The 26140-nt window shown below is 43.9% G+C and overlaps 1 protein-coding gene across 2 annotated transcripts in view; it reads left to right on the forward strand.

The window, feature by feature from the left end:
• DOCK2 (dedicator of cytokinesis 2) overlaps positions 1-26140 on the forward strand; it is a 513334-nt gene that overhangs the window by 403077 nt on the left and 84117 nt on the right. For both annotated transcript variants that reach the window (XM_077473501.1, XM_077473502.1), the window contains exons 46-48: positions 1189-1272; positions 17201-17338; positions 25347-25474. In XM_077473501.1, coding sequence (XP_077329627.1) covers positions 1189-1272; positions 17201-17338; positions 25347-25474 — 350 coding nt within the window. The remainder of the gene's footprint in view (positions 1-1188; positions 1273-17200; positions 17339-25346; positions 25475-26140) is intronic.

A 26140-nucleotide genomic window follows, 5' to 3' on the forward strand; every position in this document is an offset into this window, starting at 1 on the left:
TTTTATCTGCCCCACCAATGTATCTCCTGCACATCTGCCTCAACTCTGTACCCCCTGCTCTTCTGCCCCACCTCTGTACCTCCTGCTCTCCTGCCCCACCACTGTAACCCCATGATATGCAGAGTTGTGAAAGGAAGCAGAGATGAGACACATCTACCTGTCCTGGCACACTCCACCTCTCGCATCCAGCCCAAGTGCTTATATGTGATGTCACATACAAGTATCTGGAATGGATGCGAAATGATGAGCTCAGGTTAGGGGCATTTTCTGAAAGCAGAGGGCCTGTGTACAGGATCATAAGTTAGGCCCCCGCAGCTGAGAAAAAGTGCGGTGCTCTGCACCACAGCAAAAGTTGGGTGTGATTTAAATTTTTCTGAATACTGGCTGTGGCCTAAAGGGGGCACTGAGTGCAGGGGTTCAGTAGTAAGTGATGCAAAAGTTCAGAAATAATTTCAACAAAGTTCCCAGAAGTTCAACAGTAATTCCACAAACTGTCACCTGATTGTGGTTTTCTCAATCACAATGAAATCTCTTCTTTCTTTCTGAGATTGGTAATGGCAACCAAGAGAGTCATCTTACTCCAGATGGTGGACGGGGCTAGCAGAACTGTGATTGGCTTTAGCAGTGGCCAATGACAGTCCTTCTCCTTTTGGAAACAGGGACCGCCCCCCTAGCAGAACTGCACACAATCTCTTCCCCATCACAAAAGCTGATGCTCGCAGCTACAGCTTTTGTTAGAGAACCAAACAACGTTTCCCATCTTTTACAATGTGTGGGGGCACAGTGCCCCCCCCCAAATGCAGGTGCGGCATGGGTAATTCTTAAATTGGAATGCTTTAATGTCTCGCTGACACTTCCCTGCGCTGCTCTGCTAATGGGGAGGGAGTTGAGTGTCGGCAAAAGAGGCTTTGTGTGTTACTTGCGGCACCAGTGCCCTCGGCACCAGTGCCGAGGGTTGCCTACCCATGGTGTAAAACATTGGAGCTTGATAAATAAGGGTAATAATAATCACAGCAATAATCAAAATAGGGATTTGCCTGTTTATATAATTTAACCTCTTGCTGTCTTACTCTAAAACAACTTGCATATTCATTCTTTGCAATTTGTTTTTATTTTGTGTGTTGTAAATAGGAAGAATAACACAGTTTTACTGCAATACTTGTAGTAATTTTCTTTGTTTAATAATAGGCTTTCTTTACTGAAGACTATATACATCGACATCCTGAAGATTATGAGAAGCTGAGTAAACTGAAAGATCTTATTGCTTGGCAGGTACAGTATGTTTTGTATTAATATTTCCATATCAGTTTTCATAAATGACAGTGAATGTAAATTGCAGACTCTATTTATCTTCTACATGCTTTCACACTTTATACCTCGCTAAAGGCTGTGCAGTCTACAAAATAAGAAATGGTAATCCTGGGGGCGCTGTTAATTTAACTTCAGTTACTGAATGTAAAACTTTTCAGCTGTGTAGCAAAAGGCTTCCCAGCCCACTCCCCTATCAACTCGTAATTGAAATTTAATATGGTCCCAAATTATTCAGTAAGATAAATTATTGTAAAATAATTGACTTGAGTTGAGTCGAGTTGAGAGGGTCCCGACGCGCATAGCAAAGATCCTGGAAAGAAAGGGCCCAGGGTCCAGTAGCGGCACAGAGCGGCATAAGGGTAGGAAAAAAAAGCGACTACGCAGGAAACGCCTGTGTGAAAAGTCAAGTCTTCAGTAACCTGCGGAAGACCAGAATAGTAGGGGCCTCCTTGAGCTTGACAGGGAGGTTATTCCATCGTACGGCACCCTGGTAAAGGCCCGACCACCACGCCGGCTCTTCTTGGGCACTGAGGTGTAATTAAAAAGGAAATCAGCATTGCATTGCAAAAATTCAAAATGAACAGGTCATGAAAGAGAGTAAAGCCGTGTACACACGGGCGGACTGTCTGGCCAACTAAGTCCGTCAGACAATCCGACGGACAGTCCGTCCTACTTTCGAATGAACGGACTTGACCACACACGGTGAACAAACAGTCCGTCGAAAGCTTGCGCGATGACGTGTACAGCACGTACGACGGGACTAGAAATAGGACGTCCAATACACAGCAATGCAACCTTTCGCCGTGTAAATCCTTTCTGAGCATGCGCCATACTTTGTCCGTCCAACTAGCCTACTCACGAGCGGACTGTCCGCTGAAACCAAAGTTGGACGGACAATATTACGGAAATTCCAAAATACTTAGTCCGCCAGACTGCACGCTGAAAAAGTCCGCTGAAGCCCACACACGAGCGGACTGTCCGCTGAAATGTGTTTCGGCGGACTAAGTTGGACAGACAGTCCGCCTGTGTGTACGCGGCTTAAGACACACCTCAAAAAAGTCTTAACTATATTAATATCAATAAAATCAGGTCTGAGCATGTAGGTTCAAGTTGGCAACTGGGGACAAAAAGAAAGCAGATCTATTAAAAATTCTCTAGTGAACCACTATGGTTCAAACTTGATATGGTTCAGGGCCAAAAAAATAAGGGTAAATAAAACACCTGGACCAAATGGCTTACACCTGGATGTTCTCAATGATCAGGGATTTGTTATTTCAAAGCTATCAGGATGACTGGGGGTTGGGACTTTGAATGAAGCAGGCAGGTGTAAAACATTTAAATTTATTGGAAAATCAATGGTAAGTTGCATGAGGGTAATCATGAGTACACCAAGAAGACCAATATATTCCATTCAATGGATAAACATACAGCAATAACAATTGATCACTAAAAATACAAATCACATATTACAAGTGATCATTAAGTAAGTAAAACATATAGTTGGCATAAAACATGGCATAAAGTAGCTCTATGCATTTCGTGGATTCATCCATTCTTCAGGAGCATGCACGTGGAAAACTGAATGCTGTAGTATAATAACAATATCTGTAAGGTCTGACCCTGTCACGGAAAGCAGAGATTAAAATAAAGTAATTAGAAGTAATATTGGCTAGGATAAACCCCCCAAAACCACTCTCAAAAGTACTTACATTATCTGTATTTAATTTTTGTCTAATTATCTGTTCTAATTTTTTGGAAACTCTTTACTGATTTGCATGGTACCAATAGATTGCAGTGCTATATTTAAAAGGGATCAAATTCTTAACCAAGTAACTACAGACTTGTAGGTGTAACTTCTGTAGTCAGGAAGATACTTAAGAATTTAAAAAAGACCACCTATTAAACTACATTTTTGCCACTCTTGCTCCCCCATATGTGTGATTACTTTAACATGCTAAATACCAGAAGCCCTCATGCCCTCATGGTCTATATAACATTTATTGCCAGGAGGGTAAGGACACTACATCATGCTTGAGCTATCAACCAATGTTCTTCTTAAATTTAGACATAAAGATTTTGGCAAAGCTTCCAGGTTGTATCATTTCCTACCATCCTTGATTAACCCAGATCAGACTGAGTTTGTCAGGGGTAACAAAGCTAAGGATTATTCAATAAGGGCCCTCCACTTGACCCATTGGGTCTTTGCGCAAACAAATGTGCATGCCTACTCTACTCCTGTCTACAGATGTCAAAAAGGCATTTGACAAGGCAGACTGGGTATTTTTAGAAGAGACCTTGATTGCCTTAGACCTGAGGCCGAAGATGATTGGTCCTCAGCCAGGGTCAGGGTTAATGGTACCCTCTCTCTCTCCTTTGGGATACAAAATGGCATGCATCAGGTGTGCCCTCTGTTGCCCCTGCTGTTTGTATTATAGAGGCACTGCTGTGCAAGGTCAGAGGGAATTCAAATATCCATGAGTAGGGATGAGCTTCGAGTTCGAGTCGAACTCATGTTCTACTCGAACATTGTCTGTTCGCCTGTTCAGCGAACAGTGAACAATTTGGGCTGTTCGCAGCAAATTCGAAAAGCCGGAACACCCTATACAAGTCTATGGGAGAAATCTAAAGTGCTCATTTTAAAGGGTAATATGCAGGTTACTGTCCTAAAAAGTGTTTGGAGACCTGGGTCCTGCCCCAGGGGACATGAATCAATGCAAAAAAAAGTTTTAAAAACTGACGTTTTTTCAGGAGCAGTGATTTTAATAATGATTAAAGTGAAACAATAAAAGTGTAATATTCCTTTAAATTTCGTAGCTGGGGGGTATCTATAGTATGCCTGTGAAGGGGCGCATGTTTCTGGTGCTTAGAACTGTCCCTGCACAAAGTGTCATTTGTGCAGGAAAAAAAGTCTTTTAAAATCACTTGCGGCTAAATTGTCGGGTCTCCGTAATACAGAGAACACTCAATGAGTGTTCTCTGTATTAGCCGACAATCCATTCATTAAAAAAAATAAAAAATAAAAAAATAAAGCGTGGGGGTTACCCTAAATTCAATTACCAGGCCCTTCAGGTCTGACATGGATATTAAGGGGAACCCCGTGTCAAATTAAAAAAAAAAATTGACGTTTGGGTCCCCCCAAATATCCATACCAGGCCCTTCAGGTCTGACATGGATATTAAGGGGAACCCCGTGTCAAATTAAAAAAAAAAATTGACGTGGGGGTCCCCCCAAATATCCATACCAGACCCTTCAGGTCTGATATGGATATTAAGGGGAACCCCGCATCAAATTTTTAAAAAAAATTGACGTGGGGGTCCCCCTAAAAATCCATATCAGACCCTTTATCCGAGCACGCAACCTGGCAAGCCGCAGGAAAAGAGGGGGGGATGAGAGAGCGGCCCCCCCTCCCTCCTGAACCGTACCAGGCCACATACCCTCAACATTGGGAGGATGCTTTGGGGGTCTGTGACCCCTCAAAGCACCTTGTCCCCATGTTGATAAGGACAAGGGCCTCATCCTCACAACCCTGGCCGTTGGTTGTGAGGGTCTGCGGGCGGGGGGCTTATCAGAATCTGGAAGCCCCCTTTAACAAGGGGACCCCCAGATCCCGCCCCCCCCCCCTGTTTGAAATGATAAGGGGGTACAAAAGTACCCCTACCATTTCACAAAGAAAGTGTCAAAATGGTTAAATAAGACAAACACACTTTTGAAAAATTCCTTTATTAAAAATAAAAAAAAGATTCCAGCGGTGCTAATCCACTCTTGCTATCCAGCGACGGATCTCCGGGGTCCAGCGATGGATGATCATATCCAGCGACGGGGGATCTCTCAGTCCAGCGCTGTCCATACATCCTTCTTCTGTCTCCACTCCGGAGACACTGCAGAGAGCCCAGCGCTGACGTTTCTTATATTAGGAGGGCGGGGCCACCCGTCACCTGACCCCGCCCCCTCTGACGCTGGTGAAGGGAGCCAGGGGTTCCCCAGTGACGTGTGGGTGACCCCGCCCCCTCTGATGTAACGCAGGTTTCCGTTACATCAGAGGGGGCGGGGTCACCCACACGTCACTGAGGAACCCCTGGCTCCCTTCACCAGCGTCAGAGGGGGCGGGGTCAGGTGACGGGTGGCCCCGCCCTCCTAATATAAGAAACGTCAGCGCTGGGCTCTCTGCAGTGTCTCCGGAGTGGAGACAGAAGACGGATGTATGGACAGCGCTGGACTGAGAGATCCCCCGTCGCTGGATATGATCATCCATCGCTGGACCCCGGAGATCCGTCGCTGGATAGCAAGAGTGGATTAGCACCGCTGGAATCTTTTTTTTATTTTTTTCATTTTTAATAAAGGAATTTTTCAAAAGTGTGTTTGTCTTATTTAACCATTTTGACACTTTCTTTGTGAAATGGTAGGGGTACTTTTGTACCCCCTTACCATTTCAAACAGGGGGGGGGCGGGATCTGGGGGTCCCCTTGTTAAAGGGGGCTTCCAGATTCTGATAAGCCCCCCGCCCGCAGACCCTCACAATCAACGGCCAGGGTTGTGAGGATGAGACCCTTGTCCTTATCAACATGGGGACAAGGTGCTTTGAGGGGTCACAGACCCCCAAAGCATCCTCCCAATGTTGAGGGTATGTGGCCTGGTACGGTTCAGGAGGGAGAGGGGGCCGCTCTCTCGTCCCCCCCTCTTTTCCTGCGGCCTGCCAGGTTGCGTGCTCGGATAAAGGGTCTGATATGGATTTTTAGGGGGACCCCCACGTCAATTATTTTTTTTAATTTGATGCGGGGTTCCCCTTAATATCCATATCAGACCTGAAGGGTCTGGTATGGATATTTGGGGGGACCCCCACGTCAATTTTTTTTAAAAAAATTTGACACGGGGTTCCCCTTAATATCCATGTCAGACCTGAAGGGCCTGGTAATTGAATTTAGGGGAACCCCCACGCTTCTTTTTTTTTTTTTATCAATGAATGAATGAATTGTCGGCTAATACAGAGAACACTCATTGAGTGTTCTCTGTATTACGGAGACCCGACAATTTAGCCGCAAGTGATTTTAAAATACTTTTTTTCCTGCACAAATGACACTTTGTGCAGGGACAGTTCTAAGCACCAGAAACATGCGCCCCTTCACAGGCATACTATAGATACCCCCCAGCTACGAAATTTAAAGGAATATTACACTTTTATTGTTTCACTTTAATCATTATTAAAATCACTGCTCCTGAAAAAACGTCAGTTTTTAAAACTTTTTTTTGCATTGATTCATGTCCCCTGGGGCAGGACCCAGGTCCCCAAACACTTTTTAGGACAGTAACCTCCATATTACCCTTTAAAATGAGCACTTTAGATTGTGAACGTTCGAGTCCCATAGACTTTAATAGGGTTCTAAAGTTCACACGAAGTTTAGGTCTGTTCGCAGGTTCTGGTGCGAACCGAACAGGGGGGTGTTCGGCTCATCCTTATCCATGAGTTTAAAGGAGTTGTAAAGCCAGAGGTTTTCTATGCAATAAGATAAAAAGCCTTCTGTGTGTAGCAGCCTCCATGGCATCCCCTATTACTTGCCTGAGCCCCATCCCTGTCCAGCAATGTCCATGAGTCCCACAGCCATCCCTGGCTCTCCCTTACTGATTGTCTGAGACACAGCAGCAGCGCCATTGGCTCCCACGGCTGTCGATCATAGTCAGTTAGCCAATCGGGAGAGAGGGGGTGGGGACGAACGGCAGCTCCATGTCTGAATGAACACACAGAGCTGCAGCTCGGCAGGGATGCCCTATAGCAAGCTTCTTGCTATATGGCAGAAATAATAATAAATATTATTATAAGAAATAATAAGTAGAACTAAATAAATATATTTTTCGGACAAAAACAAAATTCCGAAACAAAATATTTTAGTGTACACATGTCTATTCAATACCAGGCACTTATACACCTTCCTGCCCAGGCCAATTTTAAGCTTTCAGAACTGTCGCAATTTGAATGACAATTGCACAGTCACGTTACACTGTACCCAAACAGATTTTTTATCATTTTGTTTCCACAAATAGAGCTTTCTTTTGGTGATATTTGATCACCTCTGCGATTTTTATTTTTTGCGCAACAAATAAAAAAAATCTAAAAATTTGAAAGAAAATACGTTTTCTTTGTTTCTGTTAAATTATTTTGTAAATAAGTATGTTTTCTTCTTCAATGATGGGCACTGATATGGCTGTACTGACAGGCACTGACAGGCACTGATGAGGCGGGACAGATGAGGTGGCATTAATGAGGTGCCACTGATGATGGGCACTGATAGGCAGCACTGATGGGTGGCACTGTTGGGCACTGATAGGTGGCACTGGTATGCGGCACTGATGGGCACTCATAGGTGGCACTTATGGACACTCATAGACGGCACTGATGGGTACTTATGGGTGGCACTGATAGGTGGCACGGATGGACACTGATAGGTGGCACTGGTGACACTGATGTGTGGCATTGCTGGGCATCACTGATTTTCTTAGTTCCATAATGGTGCCAGTTAATGCCTATTTGTGGGTAGTGATTGGCATATACTGGGCATATGTTGGCACATGTGGATGGCCATGGGGGACTTACCTGGCCATCCACATGTTAGGGGCTTCCCTGGTGGTCCTGGCGTCTTCCCTGGTCATCCAGTGTGGGCAGCTGAGGGGGGGCTGTGCTGATAAACAATCAACGCAGACCCCCCTGTCAGGAGAGCCGATCAGCTCTCCTCTACTTGCGTTTGTCAGGTGTGAGTGAGAAAAGGCCGATCTATGGCTCTTCCTGTTTACATCATGATCTGCCGTGTAACACGGCTGATCACATGGTAAAGAGCCTGCGTCAGAGACCATCTCTTTACCGAGATCCGTGTAGCGGTGTGTCAGACTGACACACTGTGCCACCGATCGCCGCGATGCGCACCCCCACAGGCACACGGTGGCTGTTATCCTGCTGGATGTCATATGACGCCCAGTCAGGATAACTGAACCACCGCTCAGCCGTCATTTGGCTATAGGCTGTGCAGGAAGTGGTTTTAAACGATCTTTCTCTTTTACATGTGTAGCGCCCTGCTCCTGATGGGCAGACTCTATTTTTTTTTTTTCAAATTTAGTTGTCTGAAGCGTAGTTTGGCTCAGGCTAATTTTCCCTAAAAGTTTTGGCTTCTGTGATAGTCCAGCTGGGTAGCACTGGCTCCCACTTGACCGTAGGTGTCGCTGTCACCACCGGTAGGTGTGGAAATGCAGCAGGCTGGATGTATTGAATACTACCTCTTGCTCAGAAATAGCTCAGTGGGAGTGTCTTCCCTGTGGTGCATTCTGGGAGAGGATATTTAAGGTACCGACACCATTTTTGATGGTCTTCTTGCCCCCAATTTACCCCCAAAAAAACTGGCAAACTTATTGACTCGTGTATAAGCCGAGGGTGAGACATGCCTGTCCATCCCTGTGTGTGTGTCCGTCCCTGTGTGTCCGTCCATCCCTGTGTGTCCGTCCATCCCTGTGTGTGTGTGTGTCCATCCATCCATCCATCCCTGTGTGTGTGTGTGTCCATCCATCCATCCATCCCTGTGTGTGTGTGTGTCCATCCATCCATCCATCCCTGTGTGTGTGTGTGTCCATCCATCCATCCATCCCTGTGTGTGTGTGTCTCCATCCATCCATCCATCCCTGTGTGTGTGTGTCTCCATCCATCCATCCATCCCTGTGTGTGTGTGTCTCCATCCATCCATCCATCCCTGTGTGTGTGTGTCTCCATCCATCCATCCCTGTGTGTGTGTGTCCGTGTGTGTGTGTGTGTGTGTGTGTGTGTGTGTGTGTGTGTGTGTGTGTGTGTGTGTGTCCAGCCTACCTGTGTCCCGAGCCTGTGTCCCGAGCCTCCGTCCCGTGCCTTGCCTCCTTGCCTCCGTCCCGTGCCGTGCCTTGCCTCCTTGCCTCCGTCCCGTGCCTTGCCTCCGTCCCGTGTCGTGCCTTGCCTCCGTCCCGTCCCGTGCCGTGCCTTGCCTTGCCTCCGTCCCGTGCCTTGCCAGGATCGCCGCTCTTCGTCGGCGCCTCGGCGGCCATTCTAAAATTCAAAAGCCGCGCCTCCGCCTTCGCCTGTGATAGGCGGAACACTGAATTTCCCAGCAGCCTGTGTTCCGCCTATCACGGACATCGTCTCATCCTCGTACTACGGACGAGGATGAGACGATGTCCGTGATAGGCGGAACACAGGCTGCTGGGAAATTCAGTGTTCCGCCTATCACAGGCGGAGGCGGAGGCGGAGGCGCGGCTTTCGAATTGTAGTATGTCCGCCGTCTGTCTGCTCGATACGCTGATCGAGCAGTCAGACGGCGATGACTCGAGTATAAGCCGAGGGGGGCACTTTCAGCCTCAAAAAAGAGGCTGAAAATCTCGGCTTATACTCGAGTATATACGGTACTTGCGGTTGGCCGACATGTTCAACAACAGTCCAGGTGCAAGGCGGGCAGGGTTCAGAATAGTCAGAGTCAAATCCATAGTCAAAAGGGAGGCAGAGTTCCAAGAGTATTCAATATCCGATCCAAGGTCATCAACAAGGGAATCCACACTAGCAGACAGGGCAGACAAACAGGTAGCTTGGAGCACTGCACTCTGCACTCCGTTAAACACAATATCACAAGCAAGAGACGGCAGGCTTGGCTTGCTTAAATCAGGTTTGGTCTCCACCCAGAGACTGGCGACAGGCAGACAGGGAGACTGCGTCACATCCAAAACCAGAATTCTAAAACAAGAGCAATAGCTGTGATGGAGCAGGAGCAATGCATGCTCCTGACAATGGTGGGCTATTTCTCCCCAATCTCAGGAATTATTATGGAGCAATATCTTTAACTAGAATCCTCAGTTGGAGATTTCATGATACTCAAAAAGTTTGGCTGTCTCTGGAGGGGACATTTAAAAGCTTTGAGATTTAATAAAAAACAAGGAGCTCACTCTCCATAAATATCTCCCTTTCTCCCGTTTGGTGGTTTTTGCAAAGGATTCTTTTAAAATCTTGGGCAATTGATGGAGACACCAGCTCTCTTGTTCATTTGGAAGGGGAAACTATGCCCACTGGGGGAACTCAGGGAGATACATAGTAAGTTTCCACTGGATACCTGGAGATATCAGCAACTACAACATTTTTGTAGCGCCCATGGTATTAGTGCCATGCGCTCTCACTGGTTTTGAATCATTGTGGCTCAAGCAGCCCATTGTTAGAGGTCTGTTATCTACTTTTTATAAACTGTTGAACAGACATGATGCCACTACAGGTCTCAGATTTCTTGGGGAATCAGAGACAGAGCTAGACTGCCTCTTTACAGACTTAGAGAAACGTAATATGTTAAGACTGACACATACCTTCTCTATTAATCGCCAAATAAAAGTAATTATAAATTTATATCAAGGTGGTATAGGGTCCCAAAGATGATGGCTGTTGCATATCCTTTCATGAAAATATATCCTCCGCACTTACCAAACAAAATATTAACAAGTAACGAATGTACATGTGTTGCAGATATATCACTGTTATGTGTTCCCACATCAAGCAAATATCCTAAACATAAATGAAGTGCAGCACAACCACTTTCCTCCCCCTAACTATCCAATACATATACAGTATATCACAAAAGTGAGTACACCCCCTACATTTTTGTAAATAGTTTATTATACCCGTTTATGTGACAACACTGAAGAAATTACACTTTGCTACAAGTAGAGAGTTCACAGCTTGTATAACAGTGTAAATTTGCTGTCCCCTCAAAATAACTCAACACAGAGCCATTAATGTCTAAACTGCTGGCAACAAAAGTGAGCCCATCCTTAAGTGAAAATGTACAAATTGGGCCCAAAGTGTCAATCGTTTGTGTGGTCACCATTATTTTCCAGCATGGCTAAACCCTCTTGGGCATGGAGTTCATCAGAGCTCCACAGGTTGCCACTGGATGACATCTTGGAACTGGTGGATGTTAGAGACCTTGCGCTCCTCCACCTTCCACCTTCCATTTGAGGATGCCCCACAAATGCCCAATAGGGTTTAGGTCTGGAGACATGCTTGGCCAGTTCATCACCTTTACCATCAGCTTCTTTAGCAAGGCAGTGGTTGTCTTGGAGTTGTATTTTGGGGTCGTTATCATGTTGGTATACTGCCCTGCGGCCCAGTCTCCAAAGGGAGGAAATCGTGCTCTGCTTCAGCATGCCACAGTACATGTTGGCATTCATCGTTCCCTCAATTAACTGTAACCCTCCAGTTCTGGCAGCACTCATGCAGCCCCAGACCATGACACTCCCATCACCATGCTTGACTGTAGGCAAGACACATTTGTCTTTGTACTCCTCACCTGGTTGCCACCACACGAGCTTGACACCATCTGAACTAAATAGGTTTATCTTGGTCTCATCAGACCACAGGAAATGGTTCCAGTAATCCATGTCCTTAGTCTGCTTGTCTTCAGCAAACTGTTTTTGGGATTTTTTGTGCATCATCTTTAGAAGAGGCTTCCTTCTGGGATGACAGCCATGCCATGTGGTCTGAGCACTGACAGGCTAACCCCCCACCCCTTCAACCTGTGTATCAATGCTGGCAGCACTCATACATCTATTTCCCAAAGACAACCTCTGGATATGACGCTAAGCACATGCACTCAACTTCTTTGGTCGATCATGGAGAAGCCTGTTCTGAGTTGAACCTGTCCTGTTAAACCACTGTATGGTCTTGGCCACCATGCTGCAGCACAGTTTCAGGGTCTTGGCAATCTTCTTATAGCCTAGGCCATTTTTAAGTTGATCAACAATTCTTTTTTTCAAATCCTCAGAGAGTTCTTTGCCATGAGGTGCCATGTTGAACCTCCAGTGACCAGTATGAGAGAGAGAGAGAGAGAGAGAGAGAGAGTGATAACACCAAATTTAACACACCTGCTCCCTATTCCCACCTGAGACCTTGTAACACTAACAAGTCACATGACACCAGGGAGGGGAAATGGCTAATTGGGCCCAATTTGGACATTTTCACTTAGGGGGTGTACTCACGTTTGTTGCCAGTGGTTTAGACATTAATGGCTGTGTGTTGAGTTATTTTGAGGGGGCAGCAAATTTACACTGTTATACAAGCAGTACACTCACATTGTAGCAAAGTGTCATTTATTCAGTCTTGTCACATGAAAAGATAAAATAAAATATTTACAAAAATGTGAAGGGTGTACTCACTTTTGTGACATACTGTATATATTTCATAAATATGTCAATTTTGACTGCATACATTAAAGATTTTAATTCAAATGTTCATGTTGCTATTTAATCAAATAAATTCCCCAAACTATATGTCTTCTGTGTATTATTTAAACTATGTCATAAACATGTGCGGCGTCAATAAATTTGTTTTGTTTCGTTACATTTTGTACGGAAATGTATTTGTATTTCGTAATTCATGTCCGAAATTCAATTCAGATTTGTACACAATTTTCGTTAGATTTGTAAACCTTTTGTAAAATAACGAAAGTTCGTTGATGATGATGATGAATTTATCATTATGAGGGGCTCCCACCATCTCTGTGCTATGCTGACTTCCTGGGTTTTTAACCTTTAGGTTCGTTAACTTTTCATAAAAATAACGAATGTTCGTTATGATGAATTTATCATTATGAGGGGTTCTGTGCTGTGCTGAATTCCTCTGATTGGTGAACAAAACCCCAGTCAAGTTTCTGTTGTAACAAAATTTGGATCTGAAATTCTGAAATTGCATATAAAATTCATAAGCATAGAAATTCCCATAGAGTTCCCGCCATCCCTGTGCTGAGTTCCCAGGTCTGTACACCTGCTGTATGTCCATTATGAGGGGTTCCCACCATCCCTGTGCTGAGTTCCTGGGTCTGAGTGTACACCCACTGTGCCCATTATGAGGGGTTCCCACCTTCCCTATGCTGACTTCCTGGGGTTCTAACTTTTAGATTCGTTAACTTTTTGTAACAATTACAAATTTTCGTTATGATGAATTTATCATTATGAGGGGTTCCCATAATCCCTGTGCTGACTTCCTGGGGTTTTAACTTTTAGGTTCCTTAACTTTTCGTAACAATTGACGAATTTTCATTATGAATTTGGATCTGAAATTCGTAAACGAAATTTCGTATTTCGTACAGAATTAGTATGCATAAAAATTTGTATTTCGGATTCGTACGAAACTAATCGCACATGTCTACTATGTCACCAATATGCCTCTTGACTATTACTGTACCACCCATGATATTATTCATCATCTCAGCCATGCTTCTGAACCATCCCAACAAATTGCTTACCTAAACAATTGACCCACTTTGCAGTAAGGTTTAAACACACCATGCCCTTTGCATAGGGCTACTGTTCTGCTGTTTACCAGGTATTACAGATGTGTCTATACCTTACACTGCCCCTTGCTCCTCCAGCACCAGGTATCACACCCTTCTCTATACCTTCAACCACCACTCACTGCTCCAGCAGTGCTAGCTCAAAGATATAAAATAGCTCTCATTGGGCAGTATATAATGAAAGAGTAAAAGAAACCCCCAAAAACTCTTCAAATATAATAACAGTAAAAAAGGTCAGGTCTGAGCATGTAGGCCCTTTATTAGGTAATTTTGAATTGATTACTGGGGACAAAAACAAGGCAAGTTTAAGTACCTTCTTCAGCTCTGTGTATACAAAGGAAAATGGGGGAGCTCAAGTTCGTAATTTGGATAGTATTGACATAACCCCAAATGATTCATAATGGCTCAAAACTGACATGGTGCAGAAAAACATAGAGAAAATAAAGGTGAATAAAGGGGTCTCCAAACTATGCCCTCCAGTTGTTCAGGAACTACAATTCCCAGCATGCCTAGTCATGTCTGTGAATGTCAGAGCTTTACAATGCCTCATGGGATATGTAGTTTAGCAACAGCTGTAGGGCCGTAGTTTGAACATTCCTGGTGTACACCCATGGGTCCTCGAAGAGTTGATATTTGTTATTGCAAAGCCATTATTTCTAATTTTTAAAGACTTTTTAATGAATGGCATGTTACTACTGGGTTGTTGTAAGGCCACTGTGGTGCCTATATTTAAAAAGTGACCAAAGTCTTTACCAAGTACTTAGTTTAACTTCTATAATCGGGAAGATACTTGAGAGCTTAATAACATAGTTTTTTTAGGAATCTGGTTTCTTTTTATGAGGAGATAAGCAAAAACTTAAACAAAGGAATGGCTGTGGATATAGTATACTAAGGCCGCGTACACACGGGCGGACTGTTCGCCCAACTTTGTCCGCTGAACAGTGTTTGGGCGGACAGTCCGCTCGTGTGTGGGCTTTCAGCGGACAGTTTTAGCGGACAGTTGGACGGACAAGGTTTTTCGGAAATTCCGAAAAACTGTCCGCTGAAACCTTGTTTGAGCGAACAGTCCGCCCGTGTGTAGGCTTGTTCGTCAAACAAAGTTGCGCGCATGCTCAGAAAGGATTTTCACGCCGAAAGCTATAATGCAGTGTATAGGACGTCGTATTTTTCGTCCCGTCGTACGTGCCGTTCACGTCATCGCGCACGGTTTCAGCAAACTGTTCGTCCGTCGTGTGTGGCCATGTCCGTCCATGCTAAGTTTGAGCGGACTGTTTGCCGAAACTGTTGGACGGACAAAGTTGGGCGAACAGTCCGCGCGTGTGTACGCGGCCTTAGAGTTTTCAAAAGTGTTTTACACAGTACCTTATACATGGCTAATGCATTAGATAAAGTCTACAGGCTTAGAAAATTCAGTTTGTAAATAGAAAAAAATACAATTTTCTGTGAGTATTGATTTTCTGATTCATGCTCTAAAAGGTCTAACTTATTAGTGATGTACCGCAAGATTTAGTTTGGGGACTCTTACTTTTTAACCTATTTATAAATGATGATAGAGTCTGGGATTAGATGTACTATTTAGTGTTTACACTTATCTCTGCAGTGGAATAATGTTATTACAGGATGGCTCCAATTTACAAACCAACCTCAATGCACTTAAATACTAATATATTCTGAAAGTCTTTCAAACTTGATACACAGTCCACTTTTAACAAAATAGGCAGCCAAAATGTGAAAAAGATAATGGAAAATCCGTTCCAAAAGAGAAGTATTCAGGGTAAATTATAATTAATTACCCCAGACGATTAACCATCACCACGATGCTTGAATGACAATCCCCCAAAATAAATGTACTTACCAGATATTACTGGATTTATTGCATTTCTCTGGGTATGTTGTTATCAGCAGGCCTCTGTGAATCTTCATCCAATATTAGTTGGAAGGTGTGTGGATGTCAGGTGGCTAAAATCAGCAATCACTGCATCTTTCCATTTATATATTACTCATGATAAGCAAGAAAATAAGGGTGCACATAGCGTAATCCAATTTTCCAAAAGGTATGTTTATTAAATAAACCCTCATAGATGTACACTTACAATAAAAACATAAGTTAAAAGCATAAGTAAAATTATAATTTTACTTATGCTTTTAACTTATGTTTTTATTGTAAGTGTACATCTATGAGGGTTTATTTAATTAACATACCTTTTGGAAAATTGGATTACGCTATGTGCAATAAATCCAGTAATATGTGGTAAGTAAATTTGTTTTGGGGGATTGTCATTCATGGAGTTTGCTTAAAAACACCTGAAGGACTCCAAGATGGTGAGAAATAAGATTCTCTGGTCAGATGAGACCAAGATAGAACTTTTTGGCCTTAATTCTAAGTAGTATGTGTGGAGAAAAACAGGCACTGCTCATCACCTGTCATACAGTCCCAACAGTGAAGCATGGTGGTGGCAGCTTCATGCTGTGGGGGTGTTTTTTCAGCTGCAGGGACAGGACGACTGGTTGCAATCGAGGGAAAGATGAATGCGGCCAAGTACAGGGATATCCTGGACAAAAACCTTCTCCAGAGTGCTCAGGACCTCAGACTGGGCCAAAGGTTTACCTTCCAACAAGACAATGACCCTAAGGCCACAGCTAACATAAGGAAGGAGTGACTTCACAATAACTCCGTGACTGTTCTTGAATGGCCCAGCCAGAGCCCTGACTTAAACCCAAATGAGCATCTCTGGAGAGACCTAAAAATGGCTGTCCACCAACGTTTACCATCCAACCTGCCAGAACTGGAGCAGATCTACAAGGAGGAATGGCAGAGGATTCTCAAATCCAGGTGTGAAAAACTTGTTGCATCTTTCCCAAAAAGACTCATGGCTGTATTATATCAAAAGGGTGCTTCTACTAAATACTGAGCAAAGAGTCTGAACACATGTGATATTTCAGTTTTTCTTTTTTAATAAATCTGCAAAAATGTCAACAATTCAGTGTTTTTTTGTCAATATGGGGTGCTGTGTGTACATTAATGAGGAAAAAATGAACTTAAATGATTTTAGCAAATGGCTGCAATATAACAAAGAGTGAAAAATTTAAGGGGGTCTGAATACTTTCCGTCCCCACTTTATTTATAAAATCTAACCTATAGAAGCATCATACCATTGGTTTACTTTAGATGACCACATTATTTTTGAGTTCATTTTATTTTATTTGTATTATTCCTATGACTGAATAAGGTTCTATAAATATTTACTAGTGTGCATATTTTGTGCAACATATTGTTTATTCCAAAGGTTCATACGTTTTGTTCAATGTGTTTGACCACAACTGGGACTCTTCTTACTTGGGTCATTGGGTTGTGTAAATATATTTTTCATGTTAAATTTATACAAACATGTTTTTTTTATGGAGACATTTAAACTCACAAAGCTCAAATGTCAAATAGTCACAAACATGTAAAATGTATCCATCATGTCAGATGCAGAATCATATAATGGAAAATTGTTTTATTTTGCTAATATTTGAAAATGGGAATAATCACTGCTGCACTATTCTGTCAAATTTAGACACCTCTGCTTGGTGCTGGAATACGAATACACGAGAAAAGGGTGACTGAAGACCTTCGGCCTTTCCATGATCGAATGGAGGAGTGTTTTAAAAGTCTGAAAATTAAGGTTGAAAGGCAATATGGGGCGAGAGAACTGGTAAGATATCATCTAATTGGATATTTACCCAACATTTTCAGTCTCTCCTTTCTTTAAGATCCTAATTAAAATATACAGATTTTTTTATTTTTATTAACCACTTTAACCACTTACGGACTGCATGCAACAGTTTTACATCAGCTGTTTGAAGGAGGATATCGTTGTTATGGCAGCAGCTATCTGCCATAACCCCGGTATCCCCTTATTCAGCGGGAGGTTCACTACAAGATAAAAGTGGTCTCTGCAGCAGATTCGCCATGAGATCACTTTTATCAGTGGCGGGAGAGGGGGCCAGTAATCCAGTGTCCTCCGCCGCTGCCGACGGCTCCAGTAAGTGGCGGAGGCGATTGCGTCCTGTCACTAGCTGGGTATGGAGCCAAGTGAGGGGAAGATGGCCCCCACTCGTCTCCATGTAATTACTGGGCGGAAGAGATGTCAAAACATTACTTCCACCCACAACTCTTAAAGGGACATTTTTTTTAAATGATTTTTTTAAATGACAATTTTTTTTTGCATTTTACTCTAAATATGAGATCTGAGGTCTTTTTGAGACCCCTTCACATTAATGTCCCCATCAGAGACCAAACACACACACACACGTTTGTCCCCATCAGAGACCCCTGCACATTAATGTCCCCAGCCAAAACCCCCCATACATATGGTTGTCCCTATCAGAGACCCCTGCACATTAACCACTTAAGGACCATAAGGATTTGCCCCCTTAATGACCAGGCTATTTTTGCGATACGGCACTGTGTTGCTTTAACTGACAATTGCATGGCCGTGCGACGTTGTACCCAGACAAAATTTATGTCTTTTTTTTCCCACATATAGGAAGTTATTTACGAAAGGCAAATCCACTTTGGACTGCCAGTGCACTTGAAAGTGCACTGAAAGTGCACTTGGAAGTGCAGTCGTTCTCAATCTAAGGGGTAGATCTGAAATGAGTGGAAGCTCTGCTGATTTTATCCCTCCAATCATGTGCAAGCTAAAATGCTGTTTTTTATTTTCCTAGCATGTCCCCCTCAGATCTACAGCGACTTTACTTCAAGTGCACTTGCAGTACAAAATGGATTTTCCTTTAGTAAAAAGGAAGATTTCTTTTTAATTTCTTTCTCTTTCTTTTGGTGGTATTTGATCACCTCTGCAATTTCTATTTTTTGCGCTATAAACAAAAAAGAGCGACAATTTTGAAAAAAAAAAAACAATATGTTTTACTTTTGCTTTAATAAATATAAGAACAATTAAATAAAAAAATTGTATTCTGCTTCATATTTTGGTAAAAAAAAATCACAATAATGCTGCGTACACATGATCAGACTTTCCGGCGGCTTTAAATTTGTCTGCCGGGCTCGGCTTTTAGTGGACAATCCGTTCGTCTGTATGCTAGTCCGACAGACTAAAACCGACACTAGGGCAGCTATTGGCTACTGACTATGAACTTCCTTATTCTACATCACGTTAGAATCCGTCTGACTTTTGGAGTGATCGTGTGTGGCCAAGTTCGTTCGTTTGAAAGTCCGGCGGACCTCAGCTGCAAAGTCCGTCGGATTGTCCGCCGGATCAAGTCCGTCGAAAAGTCCAGTCGTGTGTACGCGGCATTCGTGTATATTGATTGGTTTGCGCAAAAAATATGCACAAAATAAGAGATAGATTTATGGCATGTTTATTATTTATTTATTTTTACTAGTAATGGAGGCGATCTGAAATTTTTAGTGGGACTGCGACATTGCGGCGGACAGATCGGACACTTTTGATACTTTTTTGGGGCCAGTGACATTTATACAGCGATCTGTGCTATAAAAATGCACTGATTACTGTATAAATAACACTGGCAGGGAAAGGGTTAACACCAGGGACGATCAGAGGGTTAAATGTTCCCTAGGGCGGTGCTTTCTAACTGTGGGGGGAAGGGACTGACAGGGGGTAAAGAGAGAGATCGCTGTTCCTAATCACTCTACAACATCTGACAGAACGAGGATCTATTTGTTTACACTGGCAGATCCCCGTTCTGCCTCCCTGTGGAGCAATCGCGAGTGGTTGATGTCCGCCGGATCCGCTGATTGGCTCTCCCGCTAGCAAAAGGGCACGCATGCAATAAGCGTACAATGATGCCGATTCGCACAGGAGAGCCAACCTGCACATTAATATCCCCATCAGAGACCCTCCACACACATTTTTGTCACCATCAGAGACCCCCTGCATGTTAATGTCCCCATCAGAGACCCCCCACACACATTTTGTCACAATTTTTTGGAAAATTAAGAAAAAAAATGTTTTTACATACTGTCACCAGTGCAGTACACTGTTATCATATAATGGGTGTGGCAGTGATCACTGACTGGTGACAGTATGTAAAATAACTAAAAATAAAATAATTGTTTTTGAAATTTTTGAACAGCAGTATATATAGTATATGGCCTGTACTATATACTCTGCAGAAAATTGGGCCTTAGGTGTTGGTGGTACCAGAGCACTGTAAACCCTCACAGTTACTCTTGTTGGGCACAGGAATGGGCCCTGCTGTGAAATATTATATCAAGAATTGTAATTACATGCCCCTGTTAAACAGGGGCAGAAAAATTGGGCCTTTGGTTTTGGTGGTGCCACAACACTTTAACCCCTCATAGATACTCGTGTTGGGCGCAGGAACGGGTCCTGCTGTGAAATATTAGATCCAAAATTGTAATTATATGCCTGTCAGATCCTCATAAACCTGACTGATGAGCCTGATAGTGCAGAGGAAGGTCTCCCTCATGTGTCTGACTCACGGCCCTCAAATACACTGCCACTAACTGAATAACCTACCTGCTTAATCTAACTCAAGCTATCTCTCTGTCCACGTCAACACTACACACAGCAGCCACGTATAGTGTGGGGCGTGGACTTAGTCCCCCTGCACCATGATTGGCCAAAGGCAATCTTAGCATAGTGCGCTGTGATTGGCCAAAGCATGCAGGTCAGGTGCATGCTTTAACCACTTGGGACCCGCGCTATTGCAAAATGACGGCAATAGCGCGGACCCACATTTTCGGGACTACGTCTATTGACGTAGTCCCGGTTACGAGCGGCCTGCGCGCCCCCTGAGGGGCGCGCGCGGCGCGCTCTGTGATCGGCGAGTCCGTGAGACTCGCCTGATCACCGATCCGTGTAAGGGGTCGATCCCGACCCCTTATCACGTGATCAGCTGTCAGCCAATGACAGCTGATCATGTGATAAAACGGAGCCGGTAATCGGCTAGTATTCCTCCTCGCGCTGACAGCGCGAGGAGAAAAAAAAAAAGCCGATCGCCGGCGGCCGTGTTCGGGACATCAGTCCCGATCACGGCCAGCAATTTAAAAGGACACCTGCCCCCTGCCAGTGCCCACCTGCCACCCGCAGTGCCATCCTGAATAAAGTAAGTGCCCCCCTGTCAGTGCCACCCAGCAGTGCCCATAGTGCCCACAGTGCCACCCAGCAGTGCCCACAGTGCCACCCAGCAGTGCCCACAGTGCCACCCACAGTGCCACCCAGCAGTGCCACCCACAGTGCCACCCAAAATCTGCCTCAGGTGCTGCACCCCAGTGCCGCCCATCAGTGCCCAGCAGTGCCGCCCATCAGTGCCCAGCAGTGCCGCCCATTAGTGCCCAGCAGTGCCACCTATCAGAGCCACCTATCAGTGCCACCTATCAGTGCCACCTATCAGTGCCCATCAGTCCCATCTATCTGTGGTACCTATCAGTGCCCATCCGTGCCACCCATCCGTGCCACTTATCCGTGCCACCCATCCGTGCCATCTTATCTGTGCCCATCTTTGCCCATCAGTGCCGCCTTATCTGTGCCCATCGGTGCCGCCTTATCTGTGCCTATTAGTGCCGCCTTAACTATGCCTATCAGTGCCCACCAGTGCAGCCTATCAGTGCCCACCAATGCAGCCCATCAGTGCCCACCAATGCAGCCCATCAGTGCCCACCAATGCAGCCTATCAGTGCCGCCTAATCAGCGCACTTCAATGAAGGAGAAAAATGACCCGTTTGCAAAATTTTATAACAAACTATTAAAACATGATTTTTTTTTTTTTTTTTTTTGCATCTTTTTTTGTTTGTTTAGCAAAAAATAAAACTCCGAGCTGTAACTAAATACCACCAAAAGAAAGCTCTATTTGTAGGAAAAAAATGATAAAAATTTCATTTGGGTACAGTGTTGTATGACCGCGCAATTGTCACTCAAAGTGCATCAGCGCTGAAAGCTGAAAATTGGTCTGGGACTGAGGGGGGTTTAAGTGCCCAGTAAGCAAGTGGTTAACCAATCATCATACAGCAATTATTCCGCGGCACTCTAATTTCCCATGAACACCCCATAATGTTTGCTGTTCTGTGTACGGACGAACACCCCATGTTCGAGTCGCACTTATGTTCGGCACAAACATCAAGCTCATCCCTAGATGCAAGGCTGGATTAAGAACATCATGGGTCTGGTGCTGAGGATTATGGTGGGGCTTTTTATTAAAAAAAAGAAAATAACAATAATTAAAAATGCAAACAATTTTTTTGTTATAACAAATTAAATTAAATAGAGAGAGGGAGGATGAGAGAGAGGGAAGGGGATGAGAAAGGGGTGAGGGGTAAGGGAGGGAGGATGAGAGATAGAGGGGGGATTAGAGAGAGAGAGATTGAGAGAGAGGATGCAAATGAGCATGCGTGGAAGTGACAGCAATACAGCCCGGCCAAGGCAAGTGACCGAGCACACAGAACCCAGAAGGAAGACAGGGTGACTATGGAACAAAAGTGTGCCCATTCTAGAGCTGGTAAAATGGAGGATATTCAATATAATTTTAAAGAACTCTTTTTGTGTGTAAGAGGCATAGGGGAGGCGTATGGATGGTATAAAAGTGGGAAGTATGTGCAGGTGAGGGAAAGGGATATGGAGGGTATAACAGTGGGCACTATGTACAGGAGAGGAGTGTGAAGGGTATGCCAGTGGGCAGTATATACAGGAGAGGAGTGTGGATGGTATGATGGGGGCAGTATGTACAGGAGAGGAGTGTGCAAGGTATTATGAGGGTGGTATGTACAGGAGAGGAGTGTGGAGGGTATGACAGTTGACAGTATGTATAGGAGAGGAGTGTGGGGGGTATCACAGTGGGCAGTATGTACATAAGAGGAATGTGGAGGGTATGACAGTGAGCAGTATGTACAAGATAGGAGTGTGAAGGGTATGACAGTGGACAGTATGAACAGAAGAGGAATGTGGATGGTATGACAGTGGGCACTATGTATAGGAGAGGAGTGTGGAGGGTATGTCAGTGGGCACTATGAACAGGTGAGGAGGATGTAGGAATCTGGGAAGAAAAAATGTAAAGGTTTGTGTAAGTCTGTTTAGGGACTGCGTAGTGGTTAAGCAGGTCATACATGAATTTAAATTAAGCCAATTAAGCAGAGACCAGCTATAGAGTCAATCTATGTATGGGCTAGCTGGTTGTACACAAGTCAGTCTATTGATCGGCTTGAGTACAACCAGCCTGTCAGGTTTTTCCCAAAACAGTCAGTGCTGCTAGCTATAGTTAGCAACACTGATCATTGTATTCTGTGGGTAGGGAAAGCTCCCTACTGGCAGAACACAATGACGCTGCAAAATGTATTCCCCATCCACAGATCAGCAGGTGAGAAGGTGTGTGGGGACAGGTTGGGGAGAGAGGTCTGCCAGCAGGGTAGTGTGAGGTGGTCATGGAGGGATATCAATCAGCGGGTGGGGGAGTAACTGGGAGTAATATCTTTTGGAGTAGGGTCTGTCAGGTTGGGAAATGGTCACCTGTGATATAAGTTGAAGGGAGGTGGCTAACATGGAAAGTGGCTGGGGAGTGACCTGGTTGATGGTGAGTGTGAAATGGATGATGTGTTTCAAGTTTCTTTCACATTTTCAGTAATGCTTACTGCCCTCTGAAAAAGTGTTCTGTGGTGTATTGCTTTTCAACGAGTGGTATAGCAGCAGCTGACAGGAGTTCATGAGGTGCTACTGCCGCCTCGTTTTTTTTTTTTATATATTGCTAAATGGCAGTTTTACATTGTTGAACTATGCTGCTACTGCGAGCAAGTTTGACCGGCGGTGCTGCCTGTCAAACTCTACAGGCTCCAAGCTATCCATTGAGCTCAGTGCCTCTGACAAGAAGTGAGGAGAGGCACTGTGAGCTCATTCTCTCAGTCTGCTGCAAACAGAGTGTGCCAGCGTGTATTTAAACTGACCACTCCGTATGTAGCTTCTGACAGGCTGGGCAAGGAGCCCAGGACCATAGGTGATAGGAGCCCCAAATTTGACCAGTATTGGGGTAGACCTTCAGCTATCTACCCCTTAAATGTGGGCTCTATGTGACCCCTGATCGCTGAGCCACGACTTTTAATTTTTTTTTGTGATTGTTTTTGTTTTGTTTTAAAATGGGCCTATCTTAAGGTAAGGGGCCTGGAGCTGCAGCTCCAATAGCCCCTATGTTAATCTGGTCTTGCCTAGCTGTGACTGGCCACAGCTAATCAGATGGTACAGATAGGCTGTGATTGACCAATCACAGCTAGCAAAACAATTGTACACAATGGATGGCATGAAAGGAAGCCATCCATTGTTTACAATCGTCATGTTATCTGCTGTGATTGGTCACAGTGATCACATGGGACCGCCAGCAGGCCGGTACAGTCATCAGTTAGACAAAGCCTGTGACAGATTGCGCCGCATCGTACCCCCTGGGCTTTGCAAGAGGCGTGTTTCGGGGAAGACGTCATATGAACTGATTAAATCATTTACATTTTCATTACTCTTAGCACTTCATCCATAGTTATTTCAGTGTGCACTATCACTTATATCTCTGTGGGTATCCCGGAGGATATAAATGAAGCAGTAGGTGTCAGCTCATACCTTTTTCATTGTTACAGGGCCCTTTAGTGCCACTTGAAGCATCCAGTCACATTTCTTCACTAAATGAAAGTAAATACAATTCCTGTGCCCTTATCCTACAATGCACTGTATAGAATCATTTATTTATCAACATGCCTGCAAGGTTCCTAAAGCATATATGCTCTAGTTGTAAATGACTATTTTCATATTGGAAAGAAAAGCTTGGTCATTTCTTTGTGAATGAGTGATGCCAGGTATTATTACTGATTGTGATATTTCAGCAGATAAGGCATAAGCTTATTTAAAGCAGACTTGCAGTTTTTCTTATAAAAAAAGCACAAAAAATAGCCCAGGAAAAGTAAAAAAAAAAAGAACAACACAGCTTTCATTGCAGTACAGATTTTATTCGGAGTCACCCTCAGTAATTGCATTCTGCCATCAGGCTCTGAGGTGAATGGCAGCAAATGTCATTAGACTCACTGGGCTGTCATGGGTCAGCCACGTTGGGTGTTGTCATAACTCCAAGATGGGCACAGTGGGGGTTATTTACTAAAGGCAAATCCACTTTGCACTACAAGTGTAAACTATAAGTGCAAAGTTCACTTGTAATTGCACTGCAAGTGCACTTGGAAGTGCATTCGCTGTAAATATGAGGGGTAGATCTGAAATGAGGGGAAGCTCTGCTGATTTTATCATCCGATCATGTGCAAGCTAAAATGCTGTTTTTTATCTCCCTTGCATGTCCCCCTCGGATCTACAGTGACTTTACTTCCAAGTGCACTTTCAATGCAATTTCAAGTGCACTTTGCTCTTGTTTGTAATGCAAAATGAATTTGCCTTTCGTAAATAACCCCCATTGCAATACTGTACTACACTGAACAGTGCTCACATTTTATTACATGAGCACTGTTTAGTGCAACAGTAAGGATTGCCCACCTCAGGAGGAGACAGGGATATAAGACTGCATGAGCAGGTTTCATTTATGAAAGTTACTAAAGGAATAACAGCTTTAGACAAATTTGCCCCTGCAGCACATTCTGGCTTTTCACACATAAATTGTCTGAGCCAATTCTTCCATTAGTCAATTTCACACGCTATATAAATGATACTTTTGTGGTAAATCTCACATCACACAAATTTTTTGCAGCCTGACTTTGATGATGGCCGAGTCGGAAGACCAAGATCCATGTTAAGATCTTATCGACAGATGTCTGTTATTTCCATGTCATCAGCTGGATCTGAATGTAGTACTCCAAACAAGATTGTTACAGAAAGGTTAGTCAAAATTCTTTCACTAGTCTTCAGGCATCTTGCTTTTAGCACTAGGCTTTGTATGAGAAATGAGAACTTGGGGTTCAGCCTGTTTCACTCAAATAAGAATGGGCAGGGAGCATACCACATAATGCATCCAGACACCTATAGTGATATCAAACCACTCAAAACAAAAATGTAGCTATCTTGCACCTGGCCAGCCCTGGTTTTGCACACACATGTTTGCATAACAATATTGATACCACACTCTAGCAGCTGAGCACATAAAGTATTATACACCGCACATGTTCAGGAAAGAGATGGTGATTGCATATTGGCCTCTTCTATTGCCATTGTGCAGACATATGTGTTCTGTTCAGTGTTGCAAACCTACCAGATTGAAATTTACTGACACAACACCCAAAATTTACTGGCACAGTCAAGTTTACTGGCATATTTAACCACTTCAATACCAGGCACTTATGCACCTTCCTGCCAAAGCCAATTTTCAGCTTTCAGCGCTGTCGCAATTTGAATGACAATTACACGGTCATGCTACACTGTACCAAAACAAATTTGTTATCATTTTGTTCCCACAAATGGAGGTTTCTTTTAGTGGTATTTGATCACCTCTGAGATTTTTACTTTTTGCGCAACAAATAAAAAAAATTTATTTTTCTTTGTTTCTGT

This window comes from Lithobates pipiens, unplaced genomic scaffold, assembly GCF_037356315.1.
Source record: "Lithobates pipiens isolate NorthernLeopardFrog02 unplaced genomic scaffold, aLitPip1_a1.2 Scaffold_8, whole genome shotgun sequence".
NCBI classification, from domain to species: Eukaryota; Metazoa; Chordata; class Amphibia; order Anura; family Ranidae; genus Lithobates; species Lithobates pipiens.